Source organism: Anomaloglossus baeobatrachus, chromosome 1 (assembly GCF_048569485.1).
Source record: "Anomaloglossus baeobatrachus isolate aAnoBae1 chromosome 1, aAnoBae1.hap1, whole genome shotgun sequence".
Taxonomy (NCBI): domain Eukaryota; kingdom Metazoa; phylum Chordata; class Amphibia; order Anura; family Aromobatidae; genus Anomaloglossus; species Anomaloglossus baeobatrachus.
The window spans coordinates 814,920,960-814,941,957 of NC_134353.1; the positions used below are offsets into that span (position 1 = coordinate 814,920,960).

The 20,998-nt window shown below is 53.0% G+C and overlaps 1 protein-coding gene across 1 annotated transcript in view; it reads left to right on the forward strand.

The window, feature by feature from the left end:
• The window catches only part of CHD1 (chromodomain helicase DNA binding protein 1), a 295,481-nt gene that overhangs the window by 127,876 nt on the left and 146,607 nt on the right, over nt 1-20,998 (forward strand). Inside the window, exons 16-19 of the mRNA XM_075325063.1 lie at nt 7,112-7,274; nt 19,312-19,464; nt 19,560-19,631; nt 19,797-19,946. Of these exons, the coding sequence (XP_075181178.1) occupies nt 7,112-7,274; nt 19,312-19,464; nt 19,560-19,631; nt 19,797-19,946 (538 nt within the window). The remainder of the gene's footprint in view (nt 1-7,111; nt 7,275-19,311; nt 19,465-19,559; nt 19,632-19,796; nt 19,947-20,998) is intronic.

Here is a 20,998-nt window from a genome sequence, read left to right on the forward strand (position 1 = left end):
ATTCTCCTCGTCCAAAAGGTCTCAGAAAGTACAAAGGAACTCTGATGCATGGCGGTCTAAGTCACGTCCTTAAAAGGCCACCGGAGGCGCCGCTAACAAAGCGGCTTCCTCATGACTTTCGACCTCCTCTAGTAGCATCCTCGGTCGGTGGCAGGCTTTCCCGCTTTTGCGACACCTGGCTGCCACAAATAAAAGACCGCTGGGTGAGAGACATTCTGTCTCACGGTTACAAGATAGAGTTCACCTCTCGTCCCCCGACTCGATTCTTCAGGTCATCCCCGCCTCACTAGCGAGCCGAGGCTCTTCTGCAGGCGCTGCGCACTCTGAAGGCAGAAGGAGTGGTGATCCCGGTTCCTCTTCAGCAACTGAGCCACGGTTTTTACTCCAACTTGTTTGTGGTCCCAAAGGAGGACGGGTCTTTCCGCCCGGTCCTGGACCTGAAACTGCTCAACAAACATGTAAAAACCAGACGGTTCAGGATGGAATCCTCCCGCTCCGTCATCGCCTCAATGTCCCAAGGAGATTTCCTTGCGTCGATCGATATCAAAGATGCTTATCTCCACGTACCGATTGCTCCAGAGTACCAGCGCTTCTTGCGCTTCGCCATAGGAAATGAATACCTGCAATTCGTGGCACGGCCGTTCGGCCTGGCAACAGCCCCACGGGTTTTTACCAAGGTTATGGCTACTGTAGTAGCGGTCCTCCACTCTCAGGGTCACTCGGTGATCCCGTACTTGGATACTGATCAAGGCACCCTCTCAAGAGGCATGCCAACGCAGCCTCGACGCTTCCCTGGAGACTCTCCAGGGTGTCGGGTGGATCATCAATTTTACAAAGTCAAATCTGACACCGGCCCAATCGCTGACATATCTTGGCATGGAGTTTCATACCCTCTCAGCGATAGTGAAGCTTCCGCTGATCAGGCAGTAGTCACTACAGAAAGGGGTGCCATCTCTCCTTCAAGGCCAGTCACACCCCTTGAGGCGCCTCATACACTTCCTGGGGAAGATGGTGGCAGCAATGGAGGCAGTCCCTTTCGCGCAGTTTCACCTGCGTCCCCTTCAATGGGACATCCTACGCAAATGGGACAGGAAGCCGACGTCCCTCGACAGGACCGTCTCCCTCTCTCAGGCGACCAAAGCTCCCCTTCGGTGGTGGCTTCTTCCCACTTCATTATCGAAGGGGATATCCTTCCTACCCCCATCCTGGGAAGTAGTCACGACAGACGCGAGTCTGTCAGGGTGGGGAGCGGTTTTTCTCCACCACAGGGCTCAGGGTACGTGGACCCAGCAAGAGTCCTCGCTTCAGATCAACGTTCGGGACATACGGGCAGTGTATCTTGCCCAGAAAGCGTTCCAGCAGTGGCTGGAGGGCAAGCAGATCCGAATTCAGTCGGACAATTCCACAGCGGTGGCATACTTCAACCACCAAGGCGACACACGCAGCCGGCAAGCCTTCCAGGAAGTCCGGCAGATTTTGATGTGGGTGGAAGCCACGGCATCCACCATATCCGCAGTTCACATCCCAGGCGTGGAAAACTGGGAAGCAGATTATTTCAGTTGCCAGGGCATGGACGCAGGGGAATGGTCCCTTCACCCGGACGTGTTTCAGGAGATCTGTTGCTGCTGGGGGGTGCCAGACGTCGACCTCACGGCGTCCCGGCACAACAACAAGGTACCAATGTTCATGGCACGGTCTCAAGATCCCAGAGCTCTGGCGGCAGACGCCTTAGTTCAGGATTGGTCGCAGTTTCAGCTCCCTTATGTGTTTCCTCCGCTGGCACTGTTGCCCAGAGTGTTACGCAAGATCAGGACCGACTGCCGCCGCGCCATCCTCGTCGCTCCAGACTGGCCAAGGTGGTCGTGGTACCCGGATCTGTGGCATCTCACGGTCGGCCGACCGTGGACACTACCAGACCAAACAGACTTGCTATCTCGAGGGCCGTTTTTTCCATCTGAATTCTGCGGCCCTCAACCTGACTGTGTGGCCATTGAGTCCTGGACCCTAGCGTCTTCAGGGTTATCTCAAGACGTCTTTGCCACTATGAGACAGGCTAGGAAACCAACGTCCGCCAAGATCTTCCACAGGACGTGGAAAAATTTTCCTGTCATGGTGCTCTGCTCAGGGTTTTTTCTCCCTGGCCTTTTGCCTTGCCCACTTTTCTGTCCTTCTTTCAATCTGGACTGAAAAAGGGTTTGTCGCTCGGCTCCCTTAAGGGACAAGTCTCAGCGCTCTGTGTTTTTCCAGAAGCGCCTAGCCAGGCTTCCACAGGTACGCACGTTCCTGCAGGGGGTTTGTCACATCGTTCCACCTTACAAGCGGCCGTTAGAACCCTGGGATCTAAACAGGGTTCTGATGGTTCTTCAGAAACCACCATTCGAGCCAATGAGAGATATTTCCCTCTCACAACTTTCGCAGAAAGTGGTTTTTTCTAGTAGCAGTCACTTCTCTTCGGAGAGTGTCTGAGCTAGCAGCATTGTCGTGCAAAGCCCCTTTCCTGGTGTTTCACCAGGACAAGGTGGTTCTACGTCCGGTTCCGGAATTTCTCCCTAAGGTGGTATCCTCCTTTCATCTCAATCAGGATATCTCCTTACCTTCTTTTTATCCTCATCCAGTTCACCAATGTGAAAAGGATTTGCACTTGTTAGATTTGGTGAGAGCACTCAGACTCTACATTTCTCGTACGGCGCCCCTGCGCCGCTCGGATGCACTCTTTGTCCTTGTCGCTGGCCAGCGTAAAGGGTCACAGGTTTCCAAATCAACCCTGGCTCGGTGGATCAAGGAGCCAATTATCGAAGCTTACCGTTCGGCTGGGCTTCCGGTTCCATCAGGGCTGAGGGCCCATTCTACCAGAGCCGTGGACGCGTCCTGGGCTTTGAGGCACCAGGCTGCGGCTCAGCAGGTGTGTCAGGCGGCTACCTGGTGGAGCCTGCACACTTTCACGAAACACTATCAGGTGCATACCTATGCTTCGGCGGATGCCAGCCTAGGTAGACGAGTCCTTCAGGCGGCGGTTGCCCACCTGTAGGAAAGGGCCGTTTTACGGCTCTCTTACGAGGTATTATTTTACCCACCCAGGGACTGCTTTTGGACGTCCCAATTGTCTGGGTCTCCCAATAGAGCGACAAAGAAGAAGGGAATTTTGTTTACTTACCGTAAATTACTTTTCTTCTAGCTCTAATTGGGAGACCCAGCACCCGCCCCTGTTTTTTTGTGTACACATGTTGTTCATGTTGAATGGTTTCAGTTCTCCGATATTCCTTCGGATTGAAGTTACTTTAAACCAGTTTATAATTCTTTTTCCTCCTTCTTGCTTTTGCACCAAAACTGAGGAGCCCGTGGGAGCACGGGGGGTGTATAGGCAGAAGGGGAGGGGCTTAACACTTTTGAGTGTAATACTTTGTGCGGCCTCCGGAGGCATAGCCTATACACCCAATTGTCTGGGTCTCCCAATTAGAGCTAGAAGAAAAGGAATTTACGGTAAGTAAACAAAATTCCCTTCTTTCCTCGTCCAAAAGGCCTCAGAAAGGTCAGAGGAACTCCGATGCATGGCGGTCTAAGTCACGTCCTAAAAAGACCGCCGGAGGAACCGCTCCCAAAGCGGCCTCCTCATGACTTTCGGCCTCCTCAAACCGCATCCTCGGTCGGTGGCAGGCTCTCCCGCTTTTGCGACACCTGGCTGCCACAAGTAAAAGACCGATGGGTGAGAGACATTCTATCTCACGGTTACAGGATAGAGTTCAGCTCTCGTCCTCCGATACGTTTCTTCAGAACATCTCCGCCCCCCGACAGAGCCGAGGCTCTTATGCAGGCGGTGGGCACCCTGAAGGCGGAAGGAGTGGTGATCCCTGTTCCTCTTCAGCAACGGGGTCACGGTTTTTACTCCAACTTGTTCGTGGTGCCAAAAAAGGACGGATCCTTCCGTCCCGTTCTGGACCTAAAACTGCTCAACAAGCATGTGAAAACCAGGCGGTTCCGGATGGAATCGCTCCGCTCCGTCATCGCCTCAATGTCCCAAGGAGATTTCCTGGCATCAATAGACATCAAAGATGCTTATCTCCACGTACCGATTGCACCAGAGCATCAGCGCTTCCTGCGCTTCGCCATAGGGGACGAACGCCTTCAGTTCGTGGCACTGCCTTTTGGCCTGGCGACAGCCCCACGGGTCTTCACCAAGGTCATGGCAACAGTGGTGGCAATCCTACACTCTCAGGGACACTCTGTGATCCCTTACTTAGACGATCTCCTTGTCAAGGCACCCTCTCAAGGGGCATGCCAACACAGCCTGAACATTGCTCTGGAAACTCTCCAGAGTTTCGGGTGGATCATCAATTTTCCAAAGTCAAATCTGACACCGGCCCAATCACTGACATATCTTGGCATGGAGTTTCATACTCTCTCAGCGATAGTGAAGCTTCCGCTGAACAAACAGCGTTCACTACAGACAGGGGTGCAATCTCTTCTTCATGGTCAGTCACACCCCCTGAGGCGCCTCATGAACTTCCTAGGGAAGATGGTGGCAGCAATGGAGGCAGTTCCTTTTGCGCAGTTTCATCTGCGCCCACTTCAATGGGACATTCTCCGCAAATGGGACAGGAAGTCGACGTCCCTCGACAGGAACGTCTCCCTTTCTCGGGCAGCCAAAGCTTCCCTTCAGTGGTGGCTCATACCCACTTCTCTGTCGAAGGGGAAATCCTTCCTGCCCCCATCCTGGGCGGTGGTCACGACGGACGCGAGCCTGTCAGGGTGGGGAGCGGTTTCCTCCACCACAGGGCTCAGGGAACCTGGACTCCGACAGAGTCCTCCCTTCAGATCAATGTTCTAGAGATAAGGGCAGTGTATCTTGCCCTAAAGGCGTTCCAGCCGTGGCTGCAAGGCAAGCAGATCCGAATTCAGTCGGACAACTCCACAGCGGTGGCATACATCAACCACCAAGGCGGGACACGCAGTCGGCAAGCCTTCCAGGAAGTTCGGCGGATTCTGCTGTGGGTGGAAGCCACAGCCTCCACCATATCCGCAGTTCACATCCCGGGCGTAGAAAACTGGGAAGCAGACTTTCTCAGTCGCCAGGGCATGGACGCAGGGGAATGGTCCCTTCACCCAGACGTGTTTCAGGAGATCTGTTGCCGCTGGGGAATGCCGGACGTCGACCTAATGGCGTCGCGGCACAACAACAAGGTCCCGACATTCATGGCACGGTCTCAAGATCACAGAGCTCTGGCGGCAGACGCCTTAGTTCAGGATTGGTCGCAGTTTCAACTCCCTTATGTGTTCCCTCCTCTGGCACTGTTGCCCAGAGTGTTACGCAAGATCAGGGCCGACTGCCGCCGCGCCATCCTCGTCGCTCCAGACTGGCCGAGGAGGTCGTGGTACCCGGATCTGTGGCATCTCACGGTGGGCCAACCGTGGGCACTACCAGACCGACCAGACTTGCTGTCTCAAGGGCCGTTTTTTCATCTGAATTCTGCGGCCCTCAACCTGACTGTGTGGCCATTGAGTCCTGGATCCTAGCGTCTTCAGGATTATCTCAAGAGGTCATTGCCACTATGAGACAGGCTAGGAAACCAACGTCAGCCAAGATCTACCACAGGACGTGGAGGATATTCTTATCTTGGTGCTCTGATCAGGGTTTTTCTCCCTGGCCATTTGCCTTGCCCACTTTTCTGTCCTTCCTTCAATCCGGATTGGAAAAGGGTTTGTCGCTCGGCTCCCTTAAGGGACAAGTCTCTGCGCTCTCTGTCTTTTTTCAGAAGCGCCTAGCCAGACTTCCACAGGTACGCACGTTCCTGCAGGGGGTTTGTCACATCGTCCCTCCTTACAAGCGTCCGTTAGAACCCTGGGATCTGAACAGGGTGCTGATGGTTCTTCAGAAACCACCGTTCGAGCCAATGAGGGATATCTCTCTCTCATGCCTTTCGCAGAAGGTGGTTTTCCTAGTAGCAGTCACTTCACTTCGGAGAGTGTCTGAGCTAGCAGCGCTGTCATGCAAAGCCCCCTTCCTGGTGTTTCACCAGGACAAGGTGGTTCTGCGTCCGGTTCCGGACTTTCTCCCTAAGGTGGTATCCCCCTTTCATCTCAATCAGGATATCTCCTTACCCTCTTTCTGTCCTCATCCAGTTCACCAATGTGAAAAGGATTTGCACTTGTTAGATCTGGTGAGAGCACTCAGATTCTACATTTCTCGTACGGCGCCTCTGCACCGCTCGGATGCACTCTTTGTCCTTGTCGCTGGCCAGCGTAAAGGGACACAAGCTTCCAAATCAACCCTGGCTCGGTGGATCAAGGAACCAATTCTCGAGGCTTATCGTTCCTCGGGGCTTCCGGTTCCCTCAGGGCTGAAGGCCCATTCTACCAGGGCCGTGGGAGCGTCCTGGGTTTTGCGGCACCAGGTTACGGCTCAGCAGGTGTGTCAGGCGGCTACCTGGTCGAGCCTGCACACTTTCACGAAACACTATCAGGTGCATACCTATGCTTCGGCAGATGCCAGCCTAGGTAGGCGAGTCCTTCAGGCGGCGGTTGCCCACCTGTAGGACGGAGCCGGTTGCGGCTCTATTATGAGGTATTATTTACCCACCCAGGGACTGCTTTTGGACGTCCCAATTGTCTGGGTCTCCCAATGGAGCGACAAAGAAGAAGGGAATTTTGTTTACTTACCGTAAATTCCTTTTCTTCTAGCTCCAATTGGGAGACCCAGCACCCGCCCCTGTTTTTTTGTGTACACATGTTGTTCATGTTGAATGGTTTCAGTTCTCCGATATTCCTTCGGATTGAATTTACTTTAAACCAATTTATAATTTTTTCCTCCTTCTTGCTTTTGCACCAAAACTGAGGAGCCCGTGAGCACGGGGGGTGTATAGGCAGAAGGGGAGGGGCTTTACACTTTTAGTGTAATACTTTGTGTGGCCTCCGGAGGCATAGCTATACACCACAATTGTCTGGGTCTCCCAATTGGAGCTAGAAGAAAAGGAATTTACGGTAAGTAAACAAAATTCCCTTCTTTCTTCCTATAGTACCATGTATGAGCCCACATTGAGCTTTCCTCAGGGTACTTTTAATACTGATATTGAATGTTTGTGTAGGTGAGCTCTTATTATTGCCGTCCTTTCCTCAGGTGGATCTTAACAAGGAATTACAAGGCCTTGAGCAAAGGCTCGAAAGGAAGTACCTCAGGATTTTTAAACATCATGATGGAGCTTAAAAAGTGTTGTAACCATTGCTACCTCATTAAGCTTCCTGAAGATAATGAATTCTACAACAGGCAAGAAGCTTTACAGGTAAGACATGATGCCAACCCTTTCTTCAAAAGCACGTCTGCAATAAAAATAATTACATGTTTCAGGCTGCAATCGCATGTGGACGTGAAGTGGGGTTTGCTGTAGTTTTCAGGAAGTCGCAAACAGGGTATTTCTTCAGCGCTCTATTGGGAGACCCAGACGATTGGGGTATAGCTACTGCCCTCTGGAGGCCACACAAAGCACTACATTAAAAGTGCAAGGCCCCTCCCCCTCTGGCTATACCCCCCCCGTGATATCACGGGTTCTCCAGTTTTAGCTTTGTGTGCGAAGGAGGTCAGACATTCCATGCATAGCTCCACAGATTTTAGTCAGCAGTAGCTGCTGACTATTTCGGATGGAAGAAAAGAGGACACATATAGTGTCCCCAGCATGCTCCCTTCTCACCCCTGGATGGTGTTGTAAGGTTGAGGTACCTATTGCTGGTACAGGGCTGGAGCCTGACATGCTGTTTTCCTTCCACATCCCCTGGTAGGGCTCTGTGGAAGTGGGATCCTGCCGGCCTCTCAGCTCTGACGCCGGGCTCCATCCACAGACCCATTAGAACCTGATGGAGACGGAGCAGGAGTACGATCAGGGACAGGCCCTGCATCATACAGGTACTCTGTGTCCCCGGCAGGCACAGACACACTCCGGGCTGGCTGGGTGTTGTAGTGCGCCGGGGACCGCAACGTTGGAGTTTGTGTCCCTACAGATTACTGGGGGATTGTTTGTGTATGGGAACGCAGCGCCGACCCCCTCTGGACCGGGCGGCGCTGCTGTGACTTGTGGTGCGCCGGGGATCCGCCGTCCGCGCTTTTACGGCGGCGGCGGTTATAAATTGAGTCCCCGGCTTTTTGGGCCTAGGACGCCGGCAGCTCCGATTCGTTCCCGCCCCCACCCTGTCATTCAGGGTAGGGGAGAGACGCTGTTCGCTAGCAGCGACGAGGGCTGGAGCCTGATTTACATGCTCCAGCCCTCACACTAGGCACAGAGGGAAGCAGGCTTCCCGCTCTTAGCCAGGAACGCCCAGGGCCCGCCCCCCTTCTCTCTCAGGACGCCGGCAGCCATTACATGCAGTCTGGCTGGAGGAAGGACGCAAGGCTCTGGGAGACCTGGACTAGGGGCTATCTGGCGACCACACACCCGCTTTTTAAGCGGGCGGTAAGCGATTTTTCTGTGCTGGTCCCTCTAGTGCCTCACGGTGTTTCGGTGTACTGTGTAGGATATAGAGATATTGTATTTCTTGCACTGTGAGGTCGCTTCTGGCTGCATCTCCCAGATCACTCTGTGGAAGCAACAACATGCCATCCTCAAAACGCAAGGCTGCCAAGGCTAGGGCTGTGTATACTGCGGGTGCTGCATGTGGGGCTAATCTACCAGCAGGCTCCGATGACCCCCATTGTGTGCAATGCTCCGACCCGGTGCTGCTTCGCCAGCCGGAGTCAGGAGGGAGAGTGACCCAGGCTGAGACGCCTGTAAGTCCTGCCCCGGTGACAGGGACAGTTTTTGCAGTTTTTGCTGATAATATGTCTGTCTCTATGGCAAAAATCCTTGAAACCTTGCAATCTATGCATGGGGCTCAGTCTTTGGGCACGGCGAGGCCTCTGTCCTCAGGTCCCCCTCACTTGGAATTAATCCAGCCCACAGGGGGGTCCCCGGCTTCACAGGCCGAGGATTATGACTCAGATGATAGCCCCAGCCACCCTAAGCGAGCTCGCTGGGAAAGACCCTCGACGTCATCACACTGCTCAGGGTCTCAGCGCAATCAGTCTCCCTGTGATGTGTCTGATGAGAGTGATCAGGAATCCATTCCTGGAACCCCTCTCAACCTTGATACCCCTGATGGGGATGCCATGGTAAACGACCTTTTCTTCAGCGCTCTATTGGGAGACCCAGACGATTGGGGTATAGCTACTGCCCTCTGGAGGCCACACAAAGCACTACATTAAAAGTGCAAGGCCCCTCCCCCTCTGGCTATACCCCCCCGTGGTATCACGGGATCTCCAGTTTTAGCTTTGTGTGCGAAGGAGGTCAGACATTCCATGCATAGCTCCACAGATTTTAGTCAGCAGTAGCTGCTGACTATTTCGGATGGAAGAAAAGAGGACACATATAGTGTCCCCAGCATGCTCCCTTCTCACCCCTGGATGGTGTTGTAAGGTTGAGGTACCTATTGCTGGTACAGGGCTGGAGCCTGACATGCTGTTTTCCTTCCACATCCCCTGGTAGGGCTCTGTGGAAGTGGGATCCTGCCGGCCTCTCAGCTCTGACGCCGGGCTCCATCCACAGACCCATTAGAACCTGATGGAGACGGAGCAGGAGTACGATCAGGGACAGGCCCTGCATCATACAGGTACTCTGTGTCCCCGGCAGGCACAGACACACTCCGGGCTGGCTGGGTGTTGTAGTGCGCCGGGGACCGCAACGTGGAGTTGGTGTCCCTACAGATTACTGGGGGACTTTTTTGTGTATGGGAACGCAGCGCCGACCCCCTCTGGACCGGGCGGCGCTGCTGTGACTTGTGGTGCGCCGGGGATCCGCCGTCCGCGCTTTTACGGCGGCGGCGGTTATAAATTGAGTCCCCGGCTTTTTGGGCCTAGGACGCCGGCAGCTCCGATTCGTTCCCGCCCCCACCCTGTCATTCAGGGTAGGGGAGAGACGCTGTTCGCTAGCAGCGACGAGGGCTGGAGCCTGATTTACATGCTCCAGCCCTCTCACTTGGCACAGAGGGAAGCAGGCTTCCCGCTCTTGGCCAGGAACGCCCAGGGCCCGCCCCCCTTCCTCTCTCGAGACGCCGGCAGCCATTACATGCATGCCTGGCTGGAGGAAGGACGCAAGGCTCTGGGAGACCTGGACTAGGGGCTATCTGGCGACCACACACCCGCTTTTTTAAGCGGGCGGTAAGCGATTTTTCTGTGCTGGTCCCTCTAGTGCCTCACGGTGTATTGGTGTACTGGGTACAGATATATAGATATTGTATTTCTTGCACTGTGAGGTCGCTTCTGGCTGCATATCCCAGATCGCTCTGTGGAAGCAGCAACATGTCATCCTCAAAACGCAAGGCGGCCAAGGCAAAAAGGGCGGTGTATACTACGTGTGCTGCATGTGGGGCTAATCTACCAGCAGGCTCCGATGACCCCCATTGTGTGCAATGCTCCGACCCGGTGCTGCTTCGCCAGCCGGAGTCAGGAGAGGTAGCGACCCAGGCTGAGACGCTTGTAAGTTCTGCCCCGGTGACAGGGACAGACTTTGCAGTTTTTGCAGATAATATGTCTGTGTCTATGGCAAAAATCCTTGAAACCTTGCAATCTATGCATGGGGCTCAGTCTCTGGGCACGGCGAGGCCTCTGTCCTCAGGTCCCCCTTATTTGGAATGTATCCAGCCCACAGGGGGGTCCCCGGCTTCACAGGCCGAGGATTATGACTCAGATGATGGCCCCAGCCACCCTAAGCGAGCTCGCTGGGAAAGACCCTCGACGTCTTCACACTGCTCAGGGTCTCAGCGCAATCAGTCTCCCTGTGATGTGTCTGATGAGAGTGATCAGGAATCCACTCCTGGAACCCCTCTCAACCTGGATACCCCGGATGGGGATGCCATGGTAAACGACCTTATCTCAGCCATCAATAGGCTGTTGGATATTTCTCCCCCAGCCCCTTCAGCAGAAGAGGCGGCTGCGGAGCAGGAGAAGTTTCGTTTCCTTTATCCCAAGCGTAAATTGAGTGCTTTGTTAGATCACTCTGACTTCAGAGAATCAATCCAGAAGCACGACGCTCACCCAGAAAGGCGTTTCTCTAAACGATCTAAAGATACGCGTTTCCCTTTCCCCCCTGAGGTGGTCAAGCGCTGGACACAGTGTCCAAAGGTAGACCCCCCGATTTCCAAACTTGCAGCTAGATCCATAGTTGCAGTGGAGGATGGCGCTTCACTTAAAGATGCCAATGACAGACAGATGGACCTTTGGTTAAAATCTGTCTATGAAGCTATCGGCGCATCGTTTGCTCCGGCATTCGCAGCCGTATGGGCACTCCAGGCTATTTCAGCTGGCTTAGCAAAAGTGGATGCTATCATGCATCCAGCAGTGCCGCAAGTGGCGCACCTTACCACGCAGATGTCGGCGTTTGCGTCTTACGCTATCAATGCGGTCCTTGAATCTACCAGTCGCACCTCAATGGCGTCCGCCAATTCGGTAGTTTTGCGCAGAGCCTTGTGGTTAAAGGACTGGAAAGCAGATGCTGGTTCCAAAAAATGTTTAACCAGTTTGCCTTTGTCTAGAGATAGACTGTTTGGCGAGCCATTGGCTGACATCATTAAGCAGTCCAAGGGTAAAGACTCCTCTTTACCACAACCCAGAACATCCAAACCTCAGCAGAAAAAGTGGCAGCAGAGGTTTCAGTCCTTTCGAGGTTCGGGCAAGACACCATTTACCTCGTCCAAAGGGACTCAGAGGACGCAAAGAAACTCAGATTCGTGGCGGACTCACACACACCCCAAGAAAGCAAATGGAGGTACCGCTTCCAAAGCGGCTACCTCATGACTTCCAGCCCCCCCCCTCCGCATCGCCGGTCGGGGGCAGGCTCTCCCGCTTTTCCGGCATTTGGATGTCACAGGTCAAAGACCGGTGGGTGACGGACATTTTGTCTCGCGGGTACAGAATCGAGTTCAATTCTCGTCCTCCAGCTCGGTTCTTCAGAACCTCACCACATCCAGACCGAGCAGATGCTCTGCTGCAGGCGGTGGATTCCCTAAAAGCGGAAGGAGTGGTGATCCCTGTCCCTCCTCAGGAACAAGGGCAAGGGTTTTACTCCAATCTCTTTGTGGTTCCAAAAAAGGACGGCTCGTTCCGTCCTGTTCTGGACCTAAAACGGCTCAACAAACATGTGCACGCCAGGAGGTTCCGGATGGAAACCCTCCGCTCTGTCATTGCCTCAATGTCCAGAGGAGACTTCCTTGCCTCAATAGACATCAAAGATGCTTATCTCCACGTGCCAATTGCTACAGAACATCAACGTTTTCTACGTTTTGTGATAGGAGACGACCATTTTCAGTTCGTAGCTCTTCCATTTGGTCTGGCGACAGCCCCACGGGTCTTCACCAAGGTCATGGCGGCGGTGGTAGCAGTCTTGCACTCTCAGGGACACTCGGTGATCCCTTACCTAGACGACTTATTGGTCAAAGCTCCCTCTCAGGAGGCATGTCAGCACAGCCTGAATGCTACGCTGGAGACTCTACAGTCTTTCGGATGGATCATCAACTTTCCAAAGTCGATCCTATCACCGACTCAGTCACTAACGTATCTTGGCATGGAGTTTCATACTCTAGCAGCGATAGTGAAGCTGCCGCTGAACAAGCAGCGGTCACTACAGACAGGGGTGCAATCTCTCCTGCAGGGCCAGTTGCATCCCTTGCGGCGTCTCATGCATTTCCTAGGGAAGATGGTGGCAGCCATGGAAGCAGTTCCCTTTGCGCAGTTTCATCTGCGCCCACTTCAATGGGACATTCTCCGCCAATGGGACGGGAAGTCAACGTCCCTGGACAGGAAAGTCTCACTTTCCCAGACGGCCAAGGACTCTCTACAATGGTGGCTCCTTCCCACCTCATTATCTCAGGGAAGATCCTTCCTGCCCCCATCCTGGGCAGTAGTCACGACAGATGCGAGTCTGTCGGGGTGGGGAGCAGTGTTTCTCCACCACAGGGCTCAGGGGACGTGGACTCCGCAGGAGTCCACCCTTCAGATCAATGTTCTGGAAATCAGAGCAGTGTATCTTGCCCTACTAGCCTTCCAGCAGTGGCTGGAAGGAAAGCAGATCCGAATCCAATCGGACAACTCCACAGCGGTGGCATACATCAACCACCAAGGAGGGACGCGCAGTCGGCAAGCCTTCCAAGAAGTCCGGCGCATTCTAATGTGGGTGGAGGACAGAGCATCCACCATATCCGCGGTTCACATCCCAGGCGTAGAAAACTGGGAAGCAGACTTCCTCAGTCGCCAGGGCATGGACGCAGGGGAATGGTCCCTTCACCCGGACGTGTTTCAGGAAATCTGTCGCCGCTGGGGAGTGCCGGACGTCGACCTAATGGCATCCCGGCACAACAACAAGGTCCCGGCATTCATGGCGAGGTCGCGCGATCAAAGAGCTCTGGCGGCAGACGCCTTGGTTCAAGATTGGTCGCAGTTTCAGCTCCCTTACGTGTTTCCGCCTCTGGCGCTCTTGCCCAGAGTGCTACGCAAGATCAGATCCGAGTGCAGCCGCATCATACTCGTCGCTCCAAACTGGCCGAGGAGGTCGTGGTATCCGGATCTGTGGCATCTCACGTTCGGTCGACCGTGGTCACTGCCAGACCGACCAGACTTACTGTCCCAAGGGCCGTTTTTCCATCAGAATTCTGCGGCCCTGAACCTGACTGTGTGGCCATTGAGTCCTGGATCCTAGCATCTGCAGGATTATCTCAAGGAGTGGTTGCCACAATGAGACAAGCTAGAAAGTCGAATTCTGCTAAGATCTACCACAGAACGTGGAAGATTTTCTTATCCTGGTGCTCGGCCCAGGGAGTGTCTCCCTGGCCATTTGCATTACCCAAGTTTCTTTCCTTCCTGCAATCGGGGTTAGAAAAGGGCTTGTCGCTCAGCTCCCTTAAAGGGCAAGTTTCGGCACTATCCGTGTTTTTTCAGAAGCGTCTAGCACGTCTTCCTAAGGTGCGCACGTTCCTGCAGGGGGTCTGTCATATTGTGCCCCCGTACAAGCGACCGTTAGATCCATGGGATCTGAACAGGGTACTAGTTGCTCTCCAGAAGCCGCCCTTCGAGCCTCTGAAGGAAGTTTCCTTTTCTCGGCTGTCGCAGAAAGTGGCGTTTCTTGTTGCGATCACATCGCTTCGGCGAGTGTCTGAGCTGGCAGCTCTGTCATCCAAGGCTCCCTTCCTGGTGTTCCACCAGGACAAGGTTGTGCTGCGCCCCATTCCGGAGTTTCTTCCTAAGGTCGTATCCTCTTTTCATCTTAATCAGGATATTTCCTTGCCTTCTTTTTGTCCTCATCCGGTTCACCGGTATGAAAAGGACTTACGTTTGCTAGATCTGGTGAGAGCACTCAGAATCTACATTTCCCGCACGGCGCCCATACGCCGTGCCGATGCACTTTTCGTCCTTGTCGCTGGTCCGCGCAAGGGGTTGCAGGCTTCTAAAGCCACCCTGGCTCGATGGATCAAAGAACCAATTCTAGAGGCCTACCGTTCTGCGGGGCTTCCGGTTCCTTCAGGGCTAAAAGCCCACTCAACCAGAGCCGTGGGTGCGTCCTGGGCATTACGTCACCAGGCTTCGGCTCAACAGGTGTGCCAGGCAGCTACCTGGTCCAGTCTGCACACTTTCACCAAGCATTATCAGGTGCATACCTATGCTTCGGCGGATGCCAGCTTAGGTAGAAGAGTCCTGCAGGCGGCAGTGACACCCCCATAGGGGAGGGCTGTTTTGCAGCTCTAACATGAGGTATTTATTTACCCACCCAGGGACAGCTTTTGGACGTCCCAATCGTCTGGGTCTCCCAATAGAGCGCTGAAGAAGAAGGGAATTTTGTTACTTACCGTAAATTCCTTTTCTTCTAGCTCTTATTGGGAGACCCAGCACCCGCCCTGTTGTCCTTCGGGATGTTTTTTTGTTGTTTGCGGGTACACATGTTGTTCATGTTGAACGGTTTTTCAGTTCTCCGATGTTATTCGGAGTTAATTTGTTTAAACCAGTTATTGGCTTCCTCCTTCTTGCTTTGGCACTAAAACTGGAGATCCCGTGATACCACGGGGGGGTATAGCCAGAGGGGGAGGGGCCTTGCACTTTTAATGTAGTGCTTTGTGTGGCCTCCAGAGGGCAGTAGCTATACCCCAATCGTCTGGGTCTCCCAATAAGAGCTAGAAGAAAAGGAATTTACGGTAAGTAACAAAATTCCCTTCATCTCAGCCATCAATAGGCTGTTGGATATTTCTCCCCCAGCCCCTTCAGCAGAAGAGGCGGCTGCGGAGCAGGAGAAGTTTCGTTTCCTTTATCCCAAGCGTAAATTGAGTGCTTTGTTGGATCACGCTGACTTCAGAGAATCAATCCAGAAGCACGACGCTCACCCAGAAAGGCGTTTCTCTAAACGATCTAAAGATACGCGTTTCCCTTTCCCCCCTGAGGTGGTCAAGCGCTGGACACAGTGTCCAAAGGTAGACCCCCCGATTTCCAAACTCGCAGCTAGGTCCATAGTTGCAGTGGAGGATGGCGCTTCACTTAAAGATGCCAATGACAGACAGATGGACCTTTGGTTAAAATCTGTCTATGAAGCTATCGGCGCGTCGTTTGCTCCGGCATTCGCAGCCGTATGGGCACTCCAGGCTATTTCAGCTGGCTTAGCAAAAGTGGATGCTATCATACATCCAGCAGTGCCGCAAGTGGCGCACCTTACCACGCAGATGTCGGCGTTTGCGTCTTACGCTATCAATGCGGTCCTAGAATCTACCAGTCGCACCTCAATGGCGTCCGCCAATTCGGTAGTTTTGCGCAGAGCCTTGTGGTTAAAGGACTGGAAAGCAGATGCTGGTTCCAAAAAATGTTTAACCAGTTTGCCTTTATCTAGAGATAGACTGTTTGGCGAGCCATTGGCTGATATCATTAAGCAGTCTAAGGGTAAAGACTCCTCTTTACCACAACCCAGAACAACCAAACCTCAGCAGAAAAAGTGGCAGCAGAGGTTTCAGTCCTTTCGAGGTTCGGGCAAGACACCATTTACCTCGTCCAAAGGGACTCAGAGGACGCAAAGAAACTCAGATTCGTGGCGGGCTCACACGCGCCCCAAGAAAGCAAATGGAGGTACCGCTTCCAAAGCGGCTACCTCATGACTTCCAGCCCCCTCCCTCCGCATCGCCGGTCGGGGGCAGGCTCTCCCGCTTTTCCGGCATTTGGATGTCACAGGTCAAAGACCGGTGGGTGACGGACATTTTGTCTCGCGGGTACAGAATCGAGTTCAATTCTCGTCCTCCAGCTCGGTTCTTCAGAACCTCCCCACATCCAGACCGAGCAGATGCTCTGCTGCAGGCGGTGGGCTCCCTAAGAGCGGAAGGAGTGGTGATCCCAGTCCCTCCTCAGGAACAAGGGCAAGGGTTTTACTCCAATCTCTTTGTGGTTCCAAAAAAGGACGGCTCGTTCCGTCCTGTTCTGGACCTAAAACGGCTCAACAAACATGTGCACGCCAGGAAGTTCCGGATGGAAACCCTGCGTTCTGTCATTGCCTCAATGTCCAGAGGAGACTTCCTTGCCTCAATAGACATCAAAGATGCTTATCTCCACGTGCCAATTGCTACAGAACATCAACGTTTTCTACGTTTTGTGATAGGAGACGACCATTTTCAGTTCGTAGCTCTGCCATTTGGTCTGGCAACAGCCCCACGGGTCTTCACCAAGGTCATGGCGGCGGTGGTAGCAGTCTTGCACTCTCAGGGACACTCGGTGATCCCTTACCTAGACGATTTATTGGTCAAAGCTCCCTCTCAAGAGGCATGTCAGCACAGCCTGAATGCTACGCTGGAGACCCTACAGTCTTTCGGGTGGATCATCAACTTTCCAAAGTCGATCCTATCACCGACTCAATCACTAACGTATCTTGGCATGGAGTTTCATACTCTAGCAGCGATAGTGAAGCTTCCGCTGAACAAGCAGCGGTCACTACAGACAGGGGTGCAATCTCTTCTGCAGGGCCAGTTGCATCCCTTGCGGCGCCTCATGCATTTCCTAGGGAAGATGGTGGCAGCCATGGAAGCAGTTCCCTTTGCGCAGTTTCATCTGCGCCCACTTCAATGGGACATTCTCCGCCAATGGGACGGGAAGTCAACGTCCCTGGACAGGAAAGTCTCGCTTTCCCAGACGGCCAAGGACTCCCTACAATGGTGGCTCCTTCCCACCTCATTGTCTCAGGGAAGATCCTTCCTGCCCCCATCCTGGGCAGTAGTCACGACAGATGCGAGTCTGTCAGGGTGGGGAGCAGTATTTCTCCACCACAGGGCTCAGGGGACGTGGACTCCGCAGGAGTCCACCCTTCAGATCAATGTTCTGGAGATCAGAGCAATGTATCTTGCTCTACTGGCCTTCCAACAGTGGCTGGAAGGAAAGCAGATCCGAATCCAATCGGACAACTCCACAGCGGTGGCATACATCAACCACCAAGGAGGGACGCGCAGTCGGCAAGCCTTCCAAGAAGTCCGGCGCATTCTAATGTGGGTGGAGGACAGAGCATCCACCATATCCGCGGTTCACATCCCAGGCGTAGAAAACTGGGAAGCAGACTTCCTCAGTCGCCAGGGCATGGACGCAGGGGAATGGTCCCTTCACCCGGACGTGTTTCAGGAAATCTGTCGCCGCTGGGGAGTGCCGGACGTCGACCTAATGGCATCCCGGCACAACAACAAGGTCCCGGCATTCATGGCGAGGTCGCGCGATCAAAGAGCTCTGGCGGCAGACGCCTTGGTTCAAGATTGGTCGCAGTTTCAGCTCCCATACGTGTTTCCGCCTCTGGCGCTCTTGCCCAGAGTGCTACGCAAGATCAGATCCGAGTGCAGCCGCATCATACTCGTCGCTCCAGACTGGCCGAGGAGGTCGTGGTATCCGGATCTGTGGCATCTCACGATCGGTCGACCGTGGTCACTGCCAGACCGACCAGACTTACTGTCCCAAGGGCCGTTTTTCCATCAGAATTCTGCGGCCCTGAACCTGACTGTGTGGCCATTGAGTCCTGGATCCTAGCATCTGCAGGATTATCTCAAGGAGTCGTTGCCACAATGAGACAAGCTAGAAAGTCGAATTCGGCTAAGATCTACCACAGAACGTGGAAGATTTTCTTATCCTGGTGCTCTGCTCAGGGAGTGTCTCCCTGGCCATTTGCATTGCCCAAGTTTCTTTCCTTCCTGCAATCGGGGTTAGAAAAGGGCTTGTCGCTCAGCTCCCTTAAAGGGCAAGTTTCGGCACTATCCGTGTTTTTTCAGAAGCGTCTAGCACGTCTTTCTAAGGTGCGCACGTTCCTGCAGGGGGTCTGTCATATTGTGCCCCCGTACAAGCGGCCGTTAGACCCATGGGACCCCCGTAGGGGAGGGCTGTTTTGCAGCTCTAACATGAGGTATTTCTTTACCCACCCAGGGACAGCTTTTGGACGTCCCAATCGTCTGGGTCTCCCAATAGAGCGCTGAAGAAGAAGGGAATTTTGTTACTTACCGTAAATTCCTTTTCTTCTAGCTCTTATTGGGAGACCCAGCACCCGCCCTGTTGTCCTTCGGGATGTTTTTACTAAAACTGGAGAACCCGTGATACCACGGGGGGGGTATAGCCAGAGGGGGAGGGGCCTTGCACTTTTAATGTAGTGCTTTGTGTGGCCTCCAGAGGGCAGTAGCTATACCCCAATCGTCTGGGTCTCCCAATAAGAGCTAGAAGAAAAGGAATTTACGGTAAGTAACAAAATTCCCTTCTTTTGCTATAGTCTCTGAATGTCACAGGGAAAAACGCTGCTGCTGAGATGTAAGGCTGCTTTCACACCTGCGTTGTTTTGTATCTGGCACAATCAGTTGTGTGACTGATGCAACAGAAGCATTGCAGACAGTGGCACAACTGATGTGACCGATGCTGCAAAAAAAATCTTTTTTTTTTTTTATACGGTTTTACCGGCAGCCGGCTTTTGTGAACAATCAGCTCATCGGCCGGCGGCCACCGGGCGATCAGCTGATCGGTCACAAAAGGCGGCCGCCAGCCGATCAACTGATCGTTCACAAAAGGCGGCCGCCAGCCGATCAACTGATCGTTCACAAAAGGCGTCCGCCAGCCGATCAGCTGATCGTTCACAAAACTGCAGCCAATATGTTATAACCAGGATCTGCGAGTTATAAAATACTATAATCCGTGAAGTTTTATGCTAATGTGTTACTGTAGATCATGTTCATGTGTCACTACAGCTAAACCATTATAAATACTGGTTCTTTATCCATTATTCACTTTTTTTTTTTTTTTTTTTGTTTCAATGATTTGCTCTTAAGCACTTAATTCGGAGTAGCGGGAAACTAATTCTTCTGGACAAGTTGCTAGTACGTCTGAGAGAACGTGGTAATAGAGTCTTGATATTTTCTCAAATGGTTCGGATGCTGGACATCCTTGCAGATTATTTAAAGGCACGACAGTTTCCTTTCCAGGTAAGGGTCAGCGCTCACTTTTGAGTTCACTTTGTAAGATCGCTTCACTTTGCACATACATTGGTTGCTTAAACTAGTGGTATGTTTGTTTTTAGAGGTTAGATGGATCCATCAAAGGAGAAATAAGGAAGCAAGCGCTGGACCATTTTAATGCTGAAGGATCTGAGGTGAGGATCATGCTCTAAGTGAAAGTGAACTCTTTTGCTTCATTGAGAAGCCTCTATTCCCCCTAATGTCTGATGCAGTTTTGCTTCACTTTCGTTCTGCTCTAGTTGCAAAAATCAAGTTAAAGAAAATTTTCCCAAATTTTTTTTTCTCTCTTTTGTGCACAGGACTTTTGCTTTCTGCTCTCTACCCGCGCTGGTGGTCTCGGAATAAACCTTGCATCAGCTGATACAGTAGTCATTTTCGATTCGGACTGGAATCCACAAAATGACCTTCAGGCCCAAGCAAGAGCTCATCGAATAGGACAGAAGAAACAGGTAATGTTTTTCTGTTTAGGATGATGCTTGCAATACCTACTTTACCCTATAGACACTACTCACAATAGGTTAGGGATATTTGGCTTTCTGGTGAAATTTATGTAAAACATAAAAAGTACATGCATAAAAGTAGGGCATTTAAGTAGAAGCATTGAATGACGATTTTGTTGTTTTAAACAATTTATTGAAACAAAAACCAACAGTGGGTCTGTACCCCTCAAAAAATATCTATGTCTCAAATTGTTACCGTATTTTCTTTGTCGCTCCATTGGGAGACCCAGACAATTGGGTGTATAGCTACTGCCTCCGGAGGCCACACAAAGTATTACACTTAAAAGTGTAAACCCCTCCCCTCTGCTATACACCCTCCCGTGCATCACGGGCTCATCAGTTTTTGTGCTTTGTGCGAAGGAGGCACACATCCACGCATAGCTCCACAACTTAGTCAGCAGCAGCTGCTGACTATTTCGGATGGAAGAAAAGTGGGCCCATATAGGGCCCCCAGCATGCTCCCTTCTCACCCCACTCTGGTCGGCGGTGTTGTTAAGGTTGAGGTGCCCATTGCGGGTACATAGGCAGGAGCCAACATGCTGTTTTCCTTCCCCATCCCTGCAGGGCTCTGGGTGAAGTGGGATCCATAATCGGTCTCCAGACACTGGGACCGTGCTCCCTCCGCAGCCCCTGGGAATCTGCTGGACAGGAGCTGGGTATCGTCAGGGACATGGCCCTGCTACTGTGAGGTACTCTGTGTCCCCTTGGGGACGGCGCATGGAGCGCTTGTGTCATACACGCTGCAGCACTGCTGGACGTGTTAGTGCGCCGGGACTACCACGCTGACCGCGCTTGTTGCCGGCCGCGCTTATACTCTAGTCCCCGGCTTCTGCGGCCTAGTACCGCATATTCCAGGTGCTCTGTGTCCCCGTTGGGACGGCGCATAAAGCACCTTGGGCCCAGACGCTGCAGCGACTGCGGCGAGCGTGTGGGTCCGGGACTACCGCGCCGACCGTGCACTGCCGGCCGGCCGCGATTTCAACTTTAATCCCCGGCTTTTG